At 40.0% G+C, this 16634-nt stretch overlaps 1 protein-coding gene across 23 annotated transcripts in view; it reads right to left on the bottom strand.

The window, feature by feature from the left end:
* The window catches only part of ENAH (ENAH actin regulator), a 172095-nt gene that overhangs the window by 21809 nt on the left and 133652 nt on the right, over window positions 1-16634 (bottom strand). For 12 of the 23 annotated variants that reach the window (XM_037895638.2, XM_043543573.1, XM_043543574.1 and 9 more), the window contains 7 exons: window positions 8017-8336; window positions 5945-6751; window positions 3952-4250; window positions 3538-3662; window positions 2990-3044; window positions 2598-2646; window positions 544-610 (listed from right to left, as the gene is read on the bottom strand). In XM_037895638.2, the coding sequence (XP_037751566.1) occupies window positions 544-610; window positions 2598-2646; window positions 2990-3044; window positions 3538-3662; window positions 3952-4250; window positions 5945-6751; window positions 8017-8336 (1722 nt within the window). The remainder of the gene's footprint in view (window positions 1-543; window positions 611-2597; window positions 2647-2989; window positions 3045-3537; window positions 3663-3951; window positions 4251-5944; window positions 6752-8016; window positions 8337-16634) is intronic. The other 11 variants (XM_037895644.2, XM_043543582.1, XM_043543584.1 and 8 more) reach the window with 3 other exon arrangements.

Below are 16634 nucleotides of genomic sequence, written 5' to 3'. Positions count from 1 at the left end.
GAGGTATTAGCAAAGAATTGGGTAGTGTGCTGAAGGATCTTTCTTTGCTGTATCCCTCAGGATGGTGTTGGCCCAAACACATTGCTTAAGGTTGTCATGAGAATCAATTTGGGTGAGATCATCAGGCTTTTGCCTAAATATCTAGTTGGGTATGTATATTTCAAACCATCATAATACAGAGGGACTAGGCTGTTAGGCAGATTCATCTGCTGTTGAATGCATGAATGAAATCTCTTACCTGCCTTTAGTGAGAGGACAACTCATGTTTAAGGTTATACCGCAATAAGCGAAGTTGTACTTTGGTATTTGTTAATAAGATTCTACTTTGTTTAGCATTTTGCATTCATTCATCAATCCTCCTCAAAACTCAATATGAATATTCCTATACCCATAAAAACATTAGAAATGAAATCTTTTCAGCTGCCTTATTTATGATAGTTAGATGGTATTTATTATTTTTATTCCAATAATTTTTATGCACAATGAGTAATGACAATGCTACACATCTGAAAAAGATAAGTACTGGTTTAAAAAGCAGTGTACCTGGAGATAACAGGAGACTTGCTTCCATTCACTGTATTTGTTCTTTCCCAAGGTTTCCTTGTTAGTTCTTTAGATATATAAATAAAATTGTTAGACACACCAGCTTTCATATTCATTCATCACTCTAACAATGCATATGAAGTAACTTCAGGTAGCTTTGACTTAAGATATTTAACTTTTACCATCTTGCATTCATTATTAAAATTAAACCACCACCTGGAAAATTATTATCTTTTTATTTTTTTTTTTTAAATCAGTAACACTACGTGTAGTGCGGGTAGCACCTAACTGCCTGAATCACAGATAAGGGCCCTACTGCGGCTGGGGCCTCTAAGTGTTACTCTAACAATCACCTCTTTAGATTCATTGTATTCATATTAATGTTGAAAGCTAGCCCATATATATTCAAGTTCTGTGCTCCACCTAGTGGAGTGTGTTTTCAGTTCTATTAGAAATTCTCTAAGAAGTTTTGGCTCACTACCTTGAGTCACCTACAGCAATCTAGAGACAAATACGGGTACATGATCATGGGCAGTGAGATGCACTTCTGTCCAACAGTTCAGGATGACTGCGTAAGTCACTGGCAGGGTACAGCCAAGAATCAGCTATTAGTGATTAACTGCAACAAATAAAAGTCCATTTCTCTGTCTAGAGTCCCGTTGTAGTAGTCATATATCAGAGGAGGAGCCATGCTGCAGAGATATTAGAGGTATACACTTATATTAATAAAGTTTAGAGATATTAGTATACAAGTATACTTTGTCAAGGTACAATAACAACTGCTAATAGTCCAGGTCTGACTAAGGTAGTCTGTTTTTTTTTCCCCATTTGAACTCCTATCCCTGCCAGTGTTCTGTGATTGTTGTCAAGCAATTTGCTTGATAGCCTTCTTCTCTGTTCCCTGCCAGTTGCCTCTTAACTCCCACACACACAACTCAGTGGGTCCCTGCACTAAGCCAGGAGTTCTGGGGCAAGTTCTTTTGGTGTATTTCACCTGCTCTTCCCAGGTGGTATGAGATGTTTGTACTACTACTGGATAGCAACAGAGACTTAGCCATTCAATGGCAGCATACATGAGGTTTTGATTATGGGATAAAAACCATTTGATTATGGGATAAAAACCAGATGGCAAATTTAGTACAGTCTACTTTTACAGCTTTCTCCCCACATATTACTATTATATCAACGACTGCCTATCCTGCAAACACATTGCCATTAACCTTTGTTAATTTTTTAAAACTTTGAATCCAGTTCAAGAGTTTGCAGCTGTACATTTCATGTGAAGTTTTACATTTAGCTGTGTACGGTAAATGCCAGACAACAAACCCATTTAAAAATCGCATGACTTTGTTCACCTCAACTTTGTTCAAAGACTGTACTCTCTATATTAAGGCTATCAGTGGATTTGTGGACAGTAACATAAGAGAAAATAGTTAAGACTAACCATAAATGGGGATAATTTGAGCTTTAGACAAATTATTACCAAAGAATAAAAACAAGATTTATTTTTAACCAACAGGAGAGTGGGTTTGGGGGGGGGGGGGGGGGGGGCGTGGGGAGAAAACCTGGGTTTGTGATGGAAATGGCCCAACTTGATTATCATACACATTGTAAGGAGAGTGATCACTTTAGATAAGCTATTACCAGCAGGAGAGTGGGGTGGGGGAAGAGAAAACCTTTTGTAGTGGTAAACACCCATTTTTTCATGGTTTGTGTGTATAAAAAGATCTTCTGTACTTTCCACAGTATGCATCCGATGAAGTGAGCTGTAGCTCACGAAAGCTTATGCTCAAATAAATTGGTTAGTCTCTAAGATGCCACAAGTACTCCTTTTCTTTTTGCGAATACAGACTAACACGGCTGTTACTCTGAAACCACCCATTTTTAACTACTGATCATACTAAGATTGTTATGTTATTTCATTTTCATTATAAAACACTCAGGATTATGAATTCTGATACCATAACAAAACAGTTTTTAATAAAACTTCAGCACTAACACTTAAAGGGAATTTTGAAAAGTTAAAGTGCACTTCACAGATTTATACTACTTACCAGGTGTGCTTGTTGAAGAAGGCTTGGAAGTTGAAGGCTCTGATTCTTCCTGATTGAAATGAAGAGAAAAAGCTTTAGAATCCTGCAAATCTGGTCAGATTGATGTAAAGTTGTTTAATGGAATTGTTTAAATATTTATAGCTAAATCTTTTTCAGGCAGTTAATGAACTCTGTTCACATAAAATCTCACTAGAAAGTACAGAAGAAATTTGCAAGAACTAAATTGAACGTTTAAGACAACCCCATTGTACTTGTATCCTTTGAAAAAAATGGAGGTTATATTTTCCATTAAGGCAAGCTGTAAATGAGCTGTAATTTGAACCACTAGAATAGCTTTCTTATATGGCCTTATATTAAATAATTCAAAGCACACAAAATAATAATCAATTTACAGTTTTATCCTCTTTCTGCTCTGGTTCTGTTGATCCCTTTTCAGCAATTCTCCTCCTAAAAGACAGAAACGTGAGTTAAGAACGAAAGGTAGATGGCTAAAGTTATCGAAGTTACAGCTACAAAATGGAAAATATTCGTTTAGTATTGTTAAAGGCATACACAACTTGAAATCTAGATCAACTTAAAAACAGTAAAAAGCAGTTTCAAGTATACACTTTCCACTGAGTCTTCTAGCCAACACTTGTGGTTTTGCAACCACATTTTCCTATTTAAAATGTTGGTTTTTGCTCCCACCCTGCTGAGCAAAAGACATACGCAGAGGAAAGTAGCTACTTGACTATTCACGAGTGAAAATAAAATTGACTATACACAAAGTACTATGAAACTCACAAAGGAAAAATATTTCTGTAATTTTTCAGTTGTAGTTTACAATAGTAGGTACATTCTATGACAGAGGTATGATTTTTAAGTTCGCAGTATCCCTTTAAGATTCCTATGAAACCATCATACTATCTACAGCTCTATAAGAATAAAATTATCTGTTTACCTCCTGGCCAGCAGGGCACTCATTTCTTCCATTAATCCACTGCCTCCCAAGGGAAGTGGTCCATTTCCACGAACACTGTCTGTTTTAGATAAAGCTCCTCCACTTGAACTAGAGGACTCTTCACTCTTTATGACAGTACACAAAATAATAATATATTTGAGAACTATTTAATAACTTCATGATTTTATATTCATGCAGAAAAACACTAATGTAACATACTACAAAATCACCTGGGCATAAAATACAGCTTCAATGAATACATCTAACAACACTGCTTTAATTAGTCAAGTTGCTCTTTGGGTAGACCTATTCCTGCTATTCAAGTTATTAATATATGTTAGTAGAAATTATTCCAAAATTACCCTCATAGAATTTAGAAGTGTAAGTCACAGACAAATCCAGATTTACATTTACCCGTGACACTTTCCTAAGTTTGGCTCCAGCGAGTGCAGCTGCTAGTCCAGTTAAAGGGCGACTGTCTTCAGACATAGATCCCATAGAAAATCCAGAGGTAGGGAGAGGAGGGGCAGGAGGTGGAGGAGGAGCAGGAGGAGGAACTTGGGTAGGAAGAGGAGGCGGTGGCGGAGGCCCTGAGGGTGGAAGTGGAGGTGGTGGTGGTGGACCTGGGGGAGGTGGGATTGCTGCTGAAGACTGGGCGGGGCCAGGTGGTAGTGGAGGTGGGGGTGGAGGTGCAGGTGGTCCTTGGATGACACCTATTTGAAACGAAAAACAACATTAAGAATTAAGACTAGCTGGATTTCCATTGAAATAAGGGCTTTTCTTAATACATACTACGAAAAAAAAAAGTCTTCCTAAATTAATTAGAAAAATATTTTGTCTTGTTTAAACACAGGAAAAATAATCCACCTTGGGGGAAAACAAGCTTTTAAAATACATTAATAGTCATTATACTGTACATAATACTGTGGAAGAGAAGAGGTTAGCTAACAGAATCCTTAGACATGCAACACAATGACACTAGTCAGTCTTTTCTCTATAACAGAAAAACTGCTATATAAACAGAAAAGTGGGTAGAATTTTTAAAGAAAACCAATAAGGAACAACACAAGCACTACAAATTATTATAAGAGAAAAACACTCCTTCACCTGATAACTCAGAATGGGTCTTGGCTCAAATGCAAACCTAAAATGGAATGTTACTTTACTAGCAGGCGCTCCCACTCCACCCAAACATTTAAAAAAACCTTTTAAACGTTATTGTTCAACTGAAAGTTCTGAAACTTGACTTCTAGACTTACATAAATACATCTTATCTGTAAATATGGCAGAACTCAACTCTAATTATTAAATACAAAATACATTAGTGAGTTAGAGAATTGTTATTCTTGTAAGATAAAGTTTAGAGGGAGAGCAACTGTTTTTAATTTTATGAAAAAATACATTTCATACGACTCCTTTAATTCTGTAAATTCAGAATTATATACAGTATGTTCTGAGGAAGAGCATTGTTTAAGTATTACTACAAATGCAAAAAGAGTTTATTCCATGAGCACAAACAAGCAACGATATATGAAACTATCTTATTTTTTTTCACTTTTTCTGATTATTATAAAACGGTCTTAATAAATTATTGGAGTGGAAGATCATCATCCAACTTAATAAATTTAAGAGCTTGACTTCACATAAAAGTTGCACCAGTTTAGCTAAAATTAGTATTTAGTTTAACTGGTGCAGACATATACATGGATACTCAAATCTTTTTAATCCTTGTTTATGTCAACTTAAAACCCGTTACTTGTTTACCTGAATTATTTTAAACTAGGTTTATATCAAATTAAGAGCATGCACAAGCTTTTGCATCACTGTAACTAGAATTTAGAACAAATTTTAGCTAAAGTGGTGTGACTATGTGTAGATCTGGTCTAGCACACGAGCGTGTGTATTCACAAATTCACACAGTCCAGATATATCTTGTAGTAATTACATACATATAGCTAAAACTTGAACTACCTCATAAGTATCAGTAAATGGTTCGGATTACTTTTCACTAAGACCAATTCACACATTCAAAGCTCCATCATATGCTCCTTGATTCACACTGCAATTAGGAATTTACTACTACTACCTAGTTTTAGAGAATTCTAAATAAACTAATGATGCAGAATTCATCAAATAATCACGACTCAACTGATTCTTGAAAAATAAGACCCAACAATTCTAGATATGTATTTTATATCTTTCACAGAGCATATTATCCCAACTCTTCTTTTCAGAGCTTTATAATATCCCCGATCATCCCTTCAAAAACTGTATTTTGTTGCAGTATTAAGATCACTGCTATGTTCAAAAGTGTTTTATTAAGTCAAGACACTTAAAGGTTTTGATGTAAATTGGTTTTGGGTCCATTCCTGATTAGTTAATTAGTAGCAATAACAGAAAGCCTTACCCTGCTGGGTCGGAGGTTCAATCAGCTGAGAGGCTGCCTGCAAGACTGGCTCAGAAGCAGAGGAGTCTCCCAGCACAGAGTTTAGAGAGTTCTCAACAGAGGCAGGGGTAGCTGCAGAGGGAGAAGGGAGAACACTAGGCTTGGATGAGGGAGTTGAGGCATTAGGGGAGCTAGGAGAAGGCGAAGTTTGAGGTCCAGAGAGTGAGACAGGTGGAAAGGAAGGCAGTGGTGGTGGAGGTGGTGGCGGCGGCGGCAGCGGCGTTGGACCTGAGGTAGAAGGTGAAGGAACTGAGTAAGTTACAGACTCAGGAAGCCCATTGGGAGGAGGAGGAGACTGGGGCATTTGGGACACAGAACTAGAAGCAGAAATTGGCAGGACAGGTCTTGGACCAGTAGCTTTGCCCGGTGGGCTGCTGATCATTACTGGAGGAGATGGGGGAAGTGGTGCAAAACTGGGAGCAGACCAGACAACGGACTTTGAATTTGGGGGCAAGGAAGTTGGGGCATTCACAGGAGAAGGTGGCCGAGAATTTTTGTTCAGAGGACGAGGAACTGTAGCATAATGGGGAAGAACAGGGTGGAAGGCTGAGCCTAAAGATGTAGCAAAACGTGATGCGGAATGCCTTAGTGGCGGTGTAGGGGGAGTGGAAGTCGGTGGTACAGAGGTCACTACAGCGTAATCCGGAGTGGAATCTGACCCTGGTGCTGATATTGCTTTTGCATATGATGGAGGAGGTGCTGAAGGAGGCTGGCAACTGGAGTATTCAGGAAGTGGTGTGCTAAACAGGGAGTTGTCGAAAGATGAAGCTGGACAGAAGATGGAAAGCAGCAGCAAAGGCAGGATAAAAAAGGAGAGAGAGAAAAAGGGAGCTAATGAAGCAACAAAATCAGCATTCAAACAAAATGTATAAATGTAGACTATAGTTAGTACCAGAGGATTAGGCACAAGTGAAAATACTGTTAGGAAAGTTTTTACATACTATAAAAATCTACTTTTGATTTCATCAACTATTTTTGTGCCAACATTTGAATTTACAAGCACATTCTGGAAATCTAAAGAAATATGGCATAAGGTCTCAAATTCCATTAGTGAAATGGATCAGGCAACACGATTTATTAACTGGTCCTTCCATATCAGCTTTATCTTTGGTTGGTTGCAACTCAAGTGTAGTGATCTTAACATTCATTTAAATTTCACCAATAAAACTAACATATAGGCAGTAAGTAAACCTGATTCTTCCCCTCCCCAGAATAGGGAGATCACTCCACACGAGTAAAAATATTCAAAGCGTAACACAAAAAACCAATACTTTCTTCTCAAGCAATTTGTTTTACATTAGATGGTTTAGTTTCAACAGCAGTTGATTTCTCACATGCACTAAGTTAAGTAATTAATTAAGAAATGCTTAACTATATGTCTTATTACATCAGAAAACAAAGTTAGATCCTGGTTTATTTTTGGATCCTAGCTTGTTGCAGATAGTTTACTACAGGTTATATCTACTGATACATGAAAAACTGATATCTTAATACAATATTAATTGATAAATAAGAAATAAGACTCTTGGTGAGATATCTGCCTTGCAATGTTACCAAGCTGGCTTATGCATGTGCACACTTACAGAGTACAGATTCTCTTAAGCCAATGGTGTCATTATCAGAATACATAAAAACGTATATGGTCTTGCTTAATTGATCAAAGTAGACTAGAAAGTACTTAGAAACTTTAATCTTCAAATGGTCATGTCTTCGGGTGCCAACAAATTCAAAAACCTTTTGTGCAATTAGAAAATACAGTGAACAATAAGCACCATTTACCCATTTTATTTCAGTTATTGGAAATTATGACAATTCTAGAGAAAAGGATGTTCTCCTGAGGTCAGGCATCCAGAATTATTATAGTTAAAAAAAAAAGAAGCTAATCCTAGAAAAATCAAGAAATATGCAATTGAGAAACAGTTTTTTTTGTCTTCACATAAATACTTACTGTCAACTCTGCCCTGTCCCACTCCATTGACCAAACACAAACAATCAAGCCAGTACTTGAATACATTCAGTTTTGAAATTCTTACCAGCATTTGAAATTCTTCTCTCTCTCTCCCACTCCAGTTGTTCCCTTTCTAATTGTTCCTGACGTTCTCTTTCTTGTCTTTCCCGTTCAAGTCGTTCAAGTCTCTCTCGATCTTGCCTCTCCCTTTCTTGTCTCTCCCTTTCTAGGCGTTCTTGCCGCTCCCTTTCTTGCCGCTCTCTCTCCAACTGCTCCTGTTCTAGTCGCTCTCTCTCAAGTCTTTCCCTTTCTAGTCTCTCTCTCTCCAGCCTCTCCCGTTCCATTCTCTCACGATCCAGCCTCTCCCGTTCAAGCTCCTTCTGCCGTTGTTGCTCTTGCAACTGTCTGCAATAGAGAAAACAAGGGAAAGGTTAAACTGGAGAAAAGATGCATGAGTACTATAAAGTAACAAAATATGTGCAAATCTGCTTTGTCATTGAAGTTTTTTGTGAGCTCATTTGCCTAAGGCTCCTGTTGTAAAAGGTCTTGACTAAGATAAAAAGGTGGTTTTTAGAACATGTTGGCTAGCATGTGCTAAATCTATAGTAATACCTGATGTTTTACATATGCTTATGTACAGCTTGTCTTGCCCACATTAGTTTTAGAATGAGAATGAGTGGCAGCTAACACACCTTTTTCCTGGTTAAGACAAGTCCTTAACGACTGCACTCTGTGTTCCATTTTACAATAAATTAACTTTGTTTGCTGGCTAAATTTTTCCGAGCTCTTAGTTAAGTTATGTGTCCATATTTGTTCAGATCCTTGAATGCTGGACCATGTTTTTATAAAACAAAAACAGATTAATGAAAATTTCCTATTAGAATCTAATAAGACAAAAAGCCTTGGATTTCAATCATATATTTAAGAAAGCATTACAATAGCACACTGAGACACACAAATAAGATGACTTATGATGGGACTAAAATTCCACACTATTAAGATTAGAAGGCAGGGATTGCTTGAGGTGCTCCAGACTGAAATTTGATGAAGATGAATCAGCCATGGTGCGGTGATACATTAAGATGGTTGAGTCTTTGCTGTTCTTTATTTGATCAGTCAGGACTGCTAATTGGAATTTGCACCTCGCAGCACTAGAACACTTTCTGAAATACCCTTTTTGCCGTCAATTTAACCAACTATGCTGCAATGACAGCCTGGTACCTCATTGAAATAAGAGGTGTAGAAAAGTCTGACCCTGACATATGGGAGGAATTTCAAAAAGGAAACTAGATTGTTAAAAGCTCCCTTCTGTGCAGTTGGTGCAGATAAAGCCCTAGAACATAAAAACAGAGCAATGAAACTCGGGGGGCGGGGGGGGGTGAGGGGAATGTTGGTGGGCATAACAGCACCTTACTGTTCTTTACAGGTTTTTCCTGACAACCTCAGAACTCCATCGAATTTTGAATGAAACATTAAGCATGTCTAGGATGACTTCTCCAGAAGTAACCAAGCACCATCTAGGCTCATTAGGTGCTGTTAAATGTTAAGAAGGGGCTTACTCTAACTGGCAACCTATTCACGTATGATGGACTGGAACTCATTAATATAAAGACAGAAGCAGTCTTCAGTGACGAGCTAGCTAAAGATGTCAGTCAATGGATACTCTGGGTTATGACTTATATGGCGCCTTCGAACACTACAGAATTATCCAAGGCTCTGTCAATCTATGGGCTCCAATCAAGAAGAACAGACTAAAACTGTACTTGAATGAAAACAAGTCAGAGTGAAAATGGCAAGAACTATTACAGAGCTAGTCTCAGACAGGTCATTTTTTGCTCATCTCCTCGTCACGTCCAGACCTCAGAGTGATGTTGAACTATGAGAGACTTCGGGAGAGTACAAGTGCTTTGTGGCACCACAACTGATGTTTGAATTAAATGGAACAGTTCAAATGTGCCAGGCAAAAAAACAAACAAACAATCTAATGTACATCTTGCATGATCTTCCTACACCAGCATCTACTGGCAACATGACCAGTACCTTATGCCTGCATAAGCCTTTCAGCATAGCAATCACAGATGGTATGGCTGAGGTACAAACTCTTGACAAACCAGAAACTATTAACTCCTGCTGAGATATGGCTGAACAGTTCATGATGAGGCTACAGAGAAAATACTGAATATATGACTAATTCCACCTTGTGTTTGACACATATGCAAAGGAATTGATTAAAAATATTGCCAGAGAGAAGAGACTCATGGTACAGTGGAGTTGCATCTTATGCGGGGGTTAGGTTCTAAAGTTAGCGCGTAAGGCGAAAATTGCATATAGTCAAATTACCCTTGAAAATCCCTTAAATAGCCCATAAAGTACAGTATACTGTACATGGTTTTATGTATACAATCCTGTACAGTAATATGTATAATGTATACAGTAATGTACAGTACATAATAAAGAGCACATATGCAAAATAGAATTTTACAGTACTGTATTTTTAATTACAGGGGGGTAATTACAGGGGGTCATCAGGGCTTGATGTCGATCCAGGAGACGGAGGTGATGGAGAGCTTGGGTGACGGAGAGCGAGTCGTAGACAAAGTGGTTGGCTCTGGTTCAGCTCGAGAAATTGATTGCATAGGCTCATCTGCTGCTGGTTGTTTTTCCTTGAAAAACATAGTGATCGGCAACTGTCGCTGTTGTCTCGAGCTGCTCAAACATTTCTTGATACGGTCTCAAATCATCCGTAATACTAGGTTTGATTTTGAGGCTTTGTTCCATAGAGGGATCGTATTCAGAAATTAAATCATTCAAGTGTTTCGCTGCTTGGAACAATTCAGCAAATTTATGAAGATTCCAACTTGCTGGCTCTTCCTGTTTGTTGTCGTCATCTTCGTCTTCTGTAGACGATTTTATCAGTTCCTCTAACTTTTTGTTAGTTAATGTTTCTCTATGGCTCTCAATTACTTCTTCAATTTCTTCCTCAAGGATGTCAACGAAGCCATCACCACCCACTTGCCTGGCCACCTGAACAATGCGTTTCACTTCTTTGTCAACAGTCAGGAAACCCTTAAAATCATTCACACATACTTTCCATAGGTTTCGCCAACATCCATTGACTGTTTCAGGCTTGACTGCATCCATTGCCTGTTTAATATACGTGATGCAATCAGCAATGTTGAAGGACTTCCAACACTCCATCACATTAAGGCCTGGTCTACACGGGGTGGGGGTGGGGGGTCAATCTAAGATATGCAACTTCAACTACGAGAATAGCGTAGCTGAAGTCAACGTATCTTAGATCGACTTAGAATCACTTACTTTGCGTCCTCGCGGCACGGGATCGACGGTGGCCGCTCCCCCGTTGACTCTGCTTCCGCCTCTCGCCATGGTGGAGTTCCGGAGTCGACGGCAGAGCGATCAGGGATCGATTTATCGTGTCTACACCAGGCGCGATAAATCGATCCCCGATAGATCGATCACTACCTGCCAATCCGGCGGGTAGCGTAGACATGGCCTACGATTGGGATCAGCATCCATAGCGCTATGTATCTGTGAGAAAGTAAGCCTCGTATACGTGGCCTTGAAACAGCGAATCACACCTTGGTCGACAGGCTGGAGGTGGTATGTGGGGGGGACGGACGACTTCAACGTTATTATGCGCAAACTGCAGGGTGGCCAGGAGTATTGTCTATGATCAGCAACCCTTTAAAGTCAACTCCTTTCTCTTTGAGGTACCGCTTGACCTCCAGAATGAAAGACTTGTGGAACCAATCCAGAAATAATGCTGCCGTTACCAAAGCCTTTTTATTTGATTGCCAGAACACAGAAAGGAGATTTTTGTTCTTGCCTTTTAGGGCACGGGGATTTGCAGCCCTGTAGAGCAAGCCCAGCTTTATTAAATGCCCAGCCGCATTGCCACAAAACAACACAGTCACATGGTCTTTAGCTGCTTTGAAGCCAGGGGCTTGTCTTTCTGATTTCGAAGTGTAAGTGCGGTTGGGCTTTCCCCCCCCCCCCAGAAGAGCCCAGTCTCGTCAGCATTAAAAACTTGTTCCAGAAGATATCCCTTTTCTTCTATGATTTTCTTTAATTGTTTGGGGTAGGCTTTTGCTGCCTCTTCATTGGCAGATGCAGCTTCACCAGTAATCTGCACGTTTTTGAGGTTGAAGCAGTTCCTAAAACTGTTAAGCCAACCTTGGCTGGCTTTGAATTCCTTCTCATCAGAAGGCTGTCCCTCTTCGGCAGGAGGTTTGAACAGCGCATAGAGGCTAAGAGCCTTTTATTGCAATGTGTTGCCATCGATAGGCACATGTTTACGGTTCATGTCTTCCAGCCATAAGTTTAATGCCTTTTCAGTCTTCACTAAAGTCTTATCATGCACTTGGCTCGTCACCTTAGCAGTTATTGGAGCACCTGATGCCACGGCTTGATGAACTTCTCTCTCTCGAATCTTGATGGCAAGGATGCTAGATTCGTTGCGGCTATATTTACGCGCCATGCTAGAGACCAACATACCGTCTCTCAGTAAGTCCAACACAGCCAGTTTTTCCTCCAGCGTTCGAACAGATCGCTGTTTCTTTGGTTGAGCACCAGATGAAGTAGTTGGCTTGCGTTTAGGGGCCAAGTTACATGAAAAATATGTACAGTATCTTTAAACACTAGAATCACACTCAGCGTGGCGAGATGCTCACACTATGAGAGGCATGCGGGAACTGAGACCAACTGAGGGAACAGCAGATTCATGTCTCCCATCTCTTGCTCACTCCGGGGCATACGTTCATTGAGTGGAATGGTGGGCGGAATCACTCACACTATTTCCAGTATCTTGTTATTTTTCTTTTTTTGCTGAGCACATATAGTTGAATTTGCGTAAATTAAATGCGCATATGATGTGGCTCACCTGTATTGTACTTGTCCAAACCAAAATAACTGACTCCACAAATATCTCCATACTTGTCTGATACTTGCACAAAGGACAAGTTAACCACATACTTTTCAGGAAAAATGCTTCAACATGCAAAGGGTTATCTGAAGAATTCTGTCATTGCATGGACTAACGAAGCTGCTGCCTTGCACTGTTCAATGGAGTTTCTTCGTAGTACTCATGAGGAAGTGGACACTAAAATTATCTTGCATGCCAATGCCATCAGTGCTAGGGAGATGCTACTGAACTCTGGATTTATGCAGTGCTCTCCGAAAGACTCTATCCAAGATTTCCACAAGATTCTGTTTTTATGCCTGCAGCTGGGTAATAGACTTGCCATATCTCTCTGAGATGTGTTCCTATCACTCAGATCATCAAAAGCCACCGCACTGCCAGGTTTCCATACCTTTTCAAGATGTGATACTACTGGAAGATTGGATGGAAAGACCAAATGATCTTACTGGAAGCCATTTGATTCAGTCTTTGAAGACTCTGTCCCTCAATCTAAAGAGGCCCAGAATGGCTGAGACAGTCACTGATGAAGTCATAAATGCACTAGAGGAGTCCATATGCCAAGTTTACCATTTGAAGACCAACATTACAACACTTGCAGAGTTATACTGGAGGACATTTTCCAGGAAGCTGACAAATGGAAAAAAATTGCCATTGACAAAGAGTGCATTTATACCTGCTAGTGAGAGGGCAAATTATCAAGCAATGGAATGGGTCTGGGATGAGCAAGCACATCCAAAACTACTGTCCTCTATCAGTCTTGGAGGATGGACTGATCACACCAGTTGTGTGTGAAATATTACCTGCTCCAGAATCAATCCTTCAGCTAATCAAATGCTTGTATGCAAAACCACCCTGCAAATGATTGGCCAGCAGCCTGCCTTGTATGGAGATATGTGAGTGCAGCATGGATGAAGATCAGTGTGACAACGTGTCTAGTGGTGGTTCCCTAGCAGAGATGACACTGATAATGACTTTGATGAATAAATGTTTTCAGCCCTACACATCAAGGCTAATTTCCCCATGATTATCCAAGGTGAGTGTCATTTTTATGTAAGCAATGCATCCTATGTTGAAGTATAATTTTTAAAAGTTGCGTTTTAAACATTTTCTCAAATATATATCTACACACTTGGTTTGTCATGTTTGGTATCACTGTTTGTGGGAGAAAGGGCTTTTGAATGATCCCTAGCTTAGCCTATTTCTAACAACACTATTATCAAAATTTCCACCAATCATAGGACCTGGAGCTGGGAGCCACGGGTGGAGGGGGGCAGTGAGTTCCCACCGCCACACTGCAGAGGGTGACACGGCTGAAATTATGATTCTGTTGATTTTTATTAATCAAATGATACCTTCCTTACTTTTCTCTTACTAACCTGCCCATGGAATGAGATTTTACTATATTATGCTCCCAGACTATTTCACCGTTTTCTTTTCTGTGTCTAAGGGACCAGGCCTCAAGTCATACTCTAAAACATATTAGTTTCCCAAGGCCACACAAACTACTGTAACAATTGCTGTTGTTCCTACCTAGTTTCTTTTGACTTGGGGGAAATTCTAATCTACATTTCCAGGGAAGACAGACATGTATTTTTCCCCCTCTGTAATAATTATTAAATCAGACCATTCATGTCACTATTAAATAACTACTTAATAATAATTTAGTTATTCTCTTAGGACATTCTACTCTGGTTGAAATATTACAAAAATGTTAAAACTGTGCCACAAATGCTATATTACAGCCAAAAGTTAATTACAGCATCATTAGGACACAATTATTCTAATTACATTTTAAAATGTGGGTTTACTAGAAAACTAATATCTGATTAGCACTGAAAAGTCAAGATGGTGTACTGGTATCTTGGTGCATCACAAAAGAGATACAAGTTAAACATGTAGATATGTTCTTAGAATCAGAGAAGGTTAGGGTTGGAAGGGACCTCAGGAGGTCATCTAGTCCAACCCCCTGCTTGAAGCAGGACCAATCCCCAATTTTTGCCCCAGATCCCTAAATGGCCCCCTCAAGGATTGAACTCACAACCCTGGGTTTAGCAGGCCAATGCTCAAACCACTGAGCTATCCCTCCCCCCTAGATAGGACTCTTTCCTATCTGCTAGAATGTGTTTGAGGTTTTCAGTTTAGCTTTTTGTTTTGACTAAAATTCACTGGAATAAACAATACCTTCCAGGGGTGGAATGGACCAAATTACTGTCTACTATAGATAAATGACTGGATCTAGACCCTTATTCCCTTTCTATAGTAGCATACACTAACTATCTGATATAGGTCACTTAGAGGAAGTAGTGGAAGGGGCAGTGGAGAGGCCGAAGGATAGAATGCAATACTGTTTGTGGTCCCTGAATACCACAATACACAGGAAATGTCTGTGCAAGGGGTGCATACATGATGATATAAAAATAAGGTCCAGGGAAACAAACCAATCTTCTGGATCCAGAGAGGGAATTATTTCTGTTAGAATTTTAGTATTCTGAACCCCTGAGAGTGGACAGAGGTGTTCACTGACATTAGGCCCAGAATGGGTCTCTACCACCCATTTTCCTTCAGGAACAGGAAGTACCAGGAACAGAACCATTTTCCAATGAAGTCTGGTGGGACAGGATTGATCTCCTCTAGTGTTAGGAGGGATTGCACCTCTTGCCTCAGAAGATCTTTGTGAGAAGTAGGGTGACCATATTTTCCTATGCCCAATACGGGACCCCAGGCAAAATTACTCTTATTCAAGCAAGTTCAACGGCAATCAATCAGAACTATGCAGTACAAACGTACAAATAAACTGACGGAGCCCATTCCAAAGAAATGCCGCCTAGTTAGATTCTTATCTATTTTCCTTCTTATCTTTAGGGTTCACATGGGGAGAGGTGACACGCACACTCCCATACAGCTCTCTCACACAGGGGGTGTGGTGGGGAGTGGTGGTGTTGACTGATCGACCCTCCCCACCCTCCATGCCTGGCTTGGCCTCTGGGACGGACCCACCTCTCCTGGTAGCAGGTGCTGCATCTTCCCAAGGCAACTGCTGGTGGGCAAGCGGCTGGTGAGCAGGGATTTGGCCAGCAGCAGGACCTGACTGTACTGATTGTGGGGGAGACAGAAAATACAGGACAATTTGCCCTTTTTAAAGAAAAAGTAGGGACACCTGCAGGAGGGCTTAAACACGGGACTGTCCATTTAAAAACGGGATGTCTGGTCATCCTAGAAATATGGAAATGAGCATCCTGAAGATCCAGGACCAAGAACCAGTCTCCCTGTTCCAAAGTTGGACTAACTGCTGCTAGAGTGACCATCCTGCATTTTTTATAATTGACGAACTTGAGTGCTCCAAGGTCCAGTATGGGTCTCCAACCCCCCCTTTTTCTTGGGTATTAGGAAGTAAGGAGAGTAAAAATCTTTGCCTCGTACTTGCTGAGGTACGGGTTCTATGAGTCCTACATGGAGGAAGTGATATATCTCTTGTCGCAATAAACTCTTGTGAAAAGAGTCCCTGAAGAGGGACGGGAAGGGTGTTGTGGGGAGGAAGAGAGGTAAAATGAATGATACCCATTACGGATGATTTCTGTCACCCATTTGTTGTTTTAAAACCTTCTGCAGATGACAAAACAGCTTCAAGCACTGCTCTCTAACACTTTGGACCCAAGAACTGAAGCTTGCACGGACAGAAAAATGCCTCAAGGAATGACCTCACTGAAGTAAATAAAGCATTTAGTGGGCAGGTCTACTGCAGACATTTGAATTAAACAATGCAC

Source organism: Chelonia mydas, chromosome 3, assembly GCF_015237465.2.
Source record: "Chelonia mydas isolate rCheMyd1 chromosome 3, rCheMyd1.pri.v2, whole genome shotgun sequence".
In the NCBI taxonomy this organism is placed as follows: Eukaryota; Metazoa; Chordata; order Testudines; family Cheloniidae; genus Chelonia; species Chelonia mydas.
This window is presented reverse-complemented; position numbering and strand designations above follow the sequence as displayed.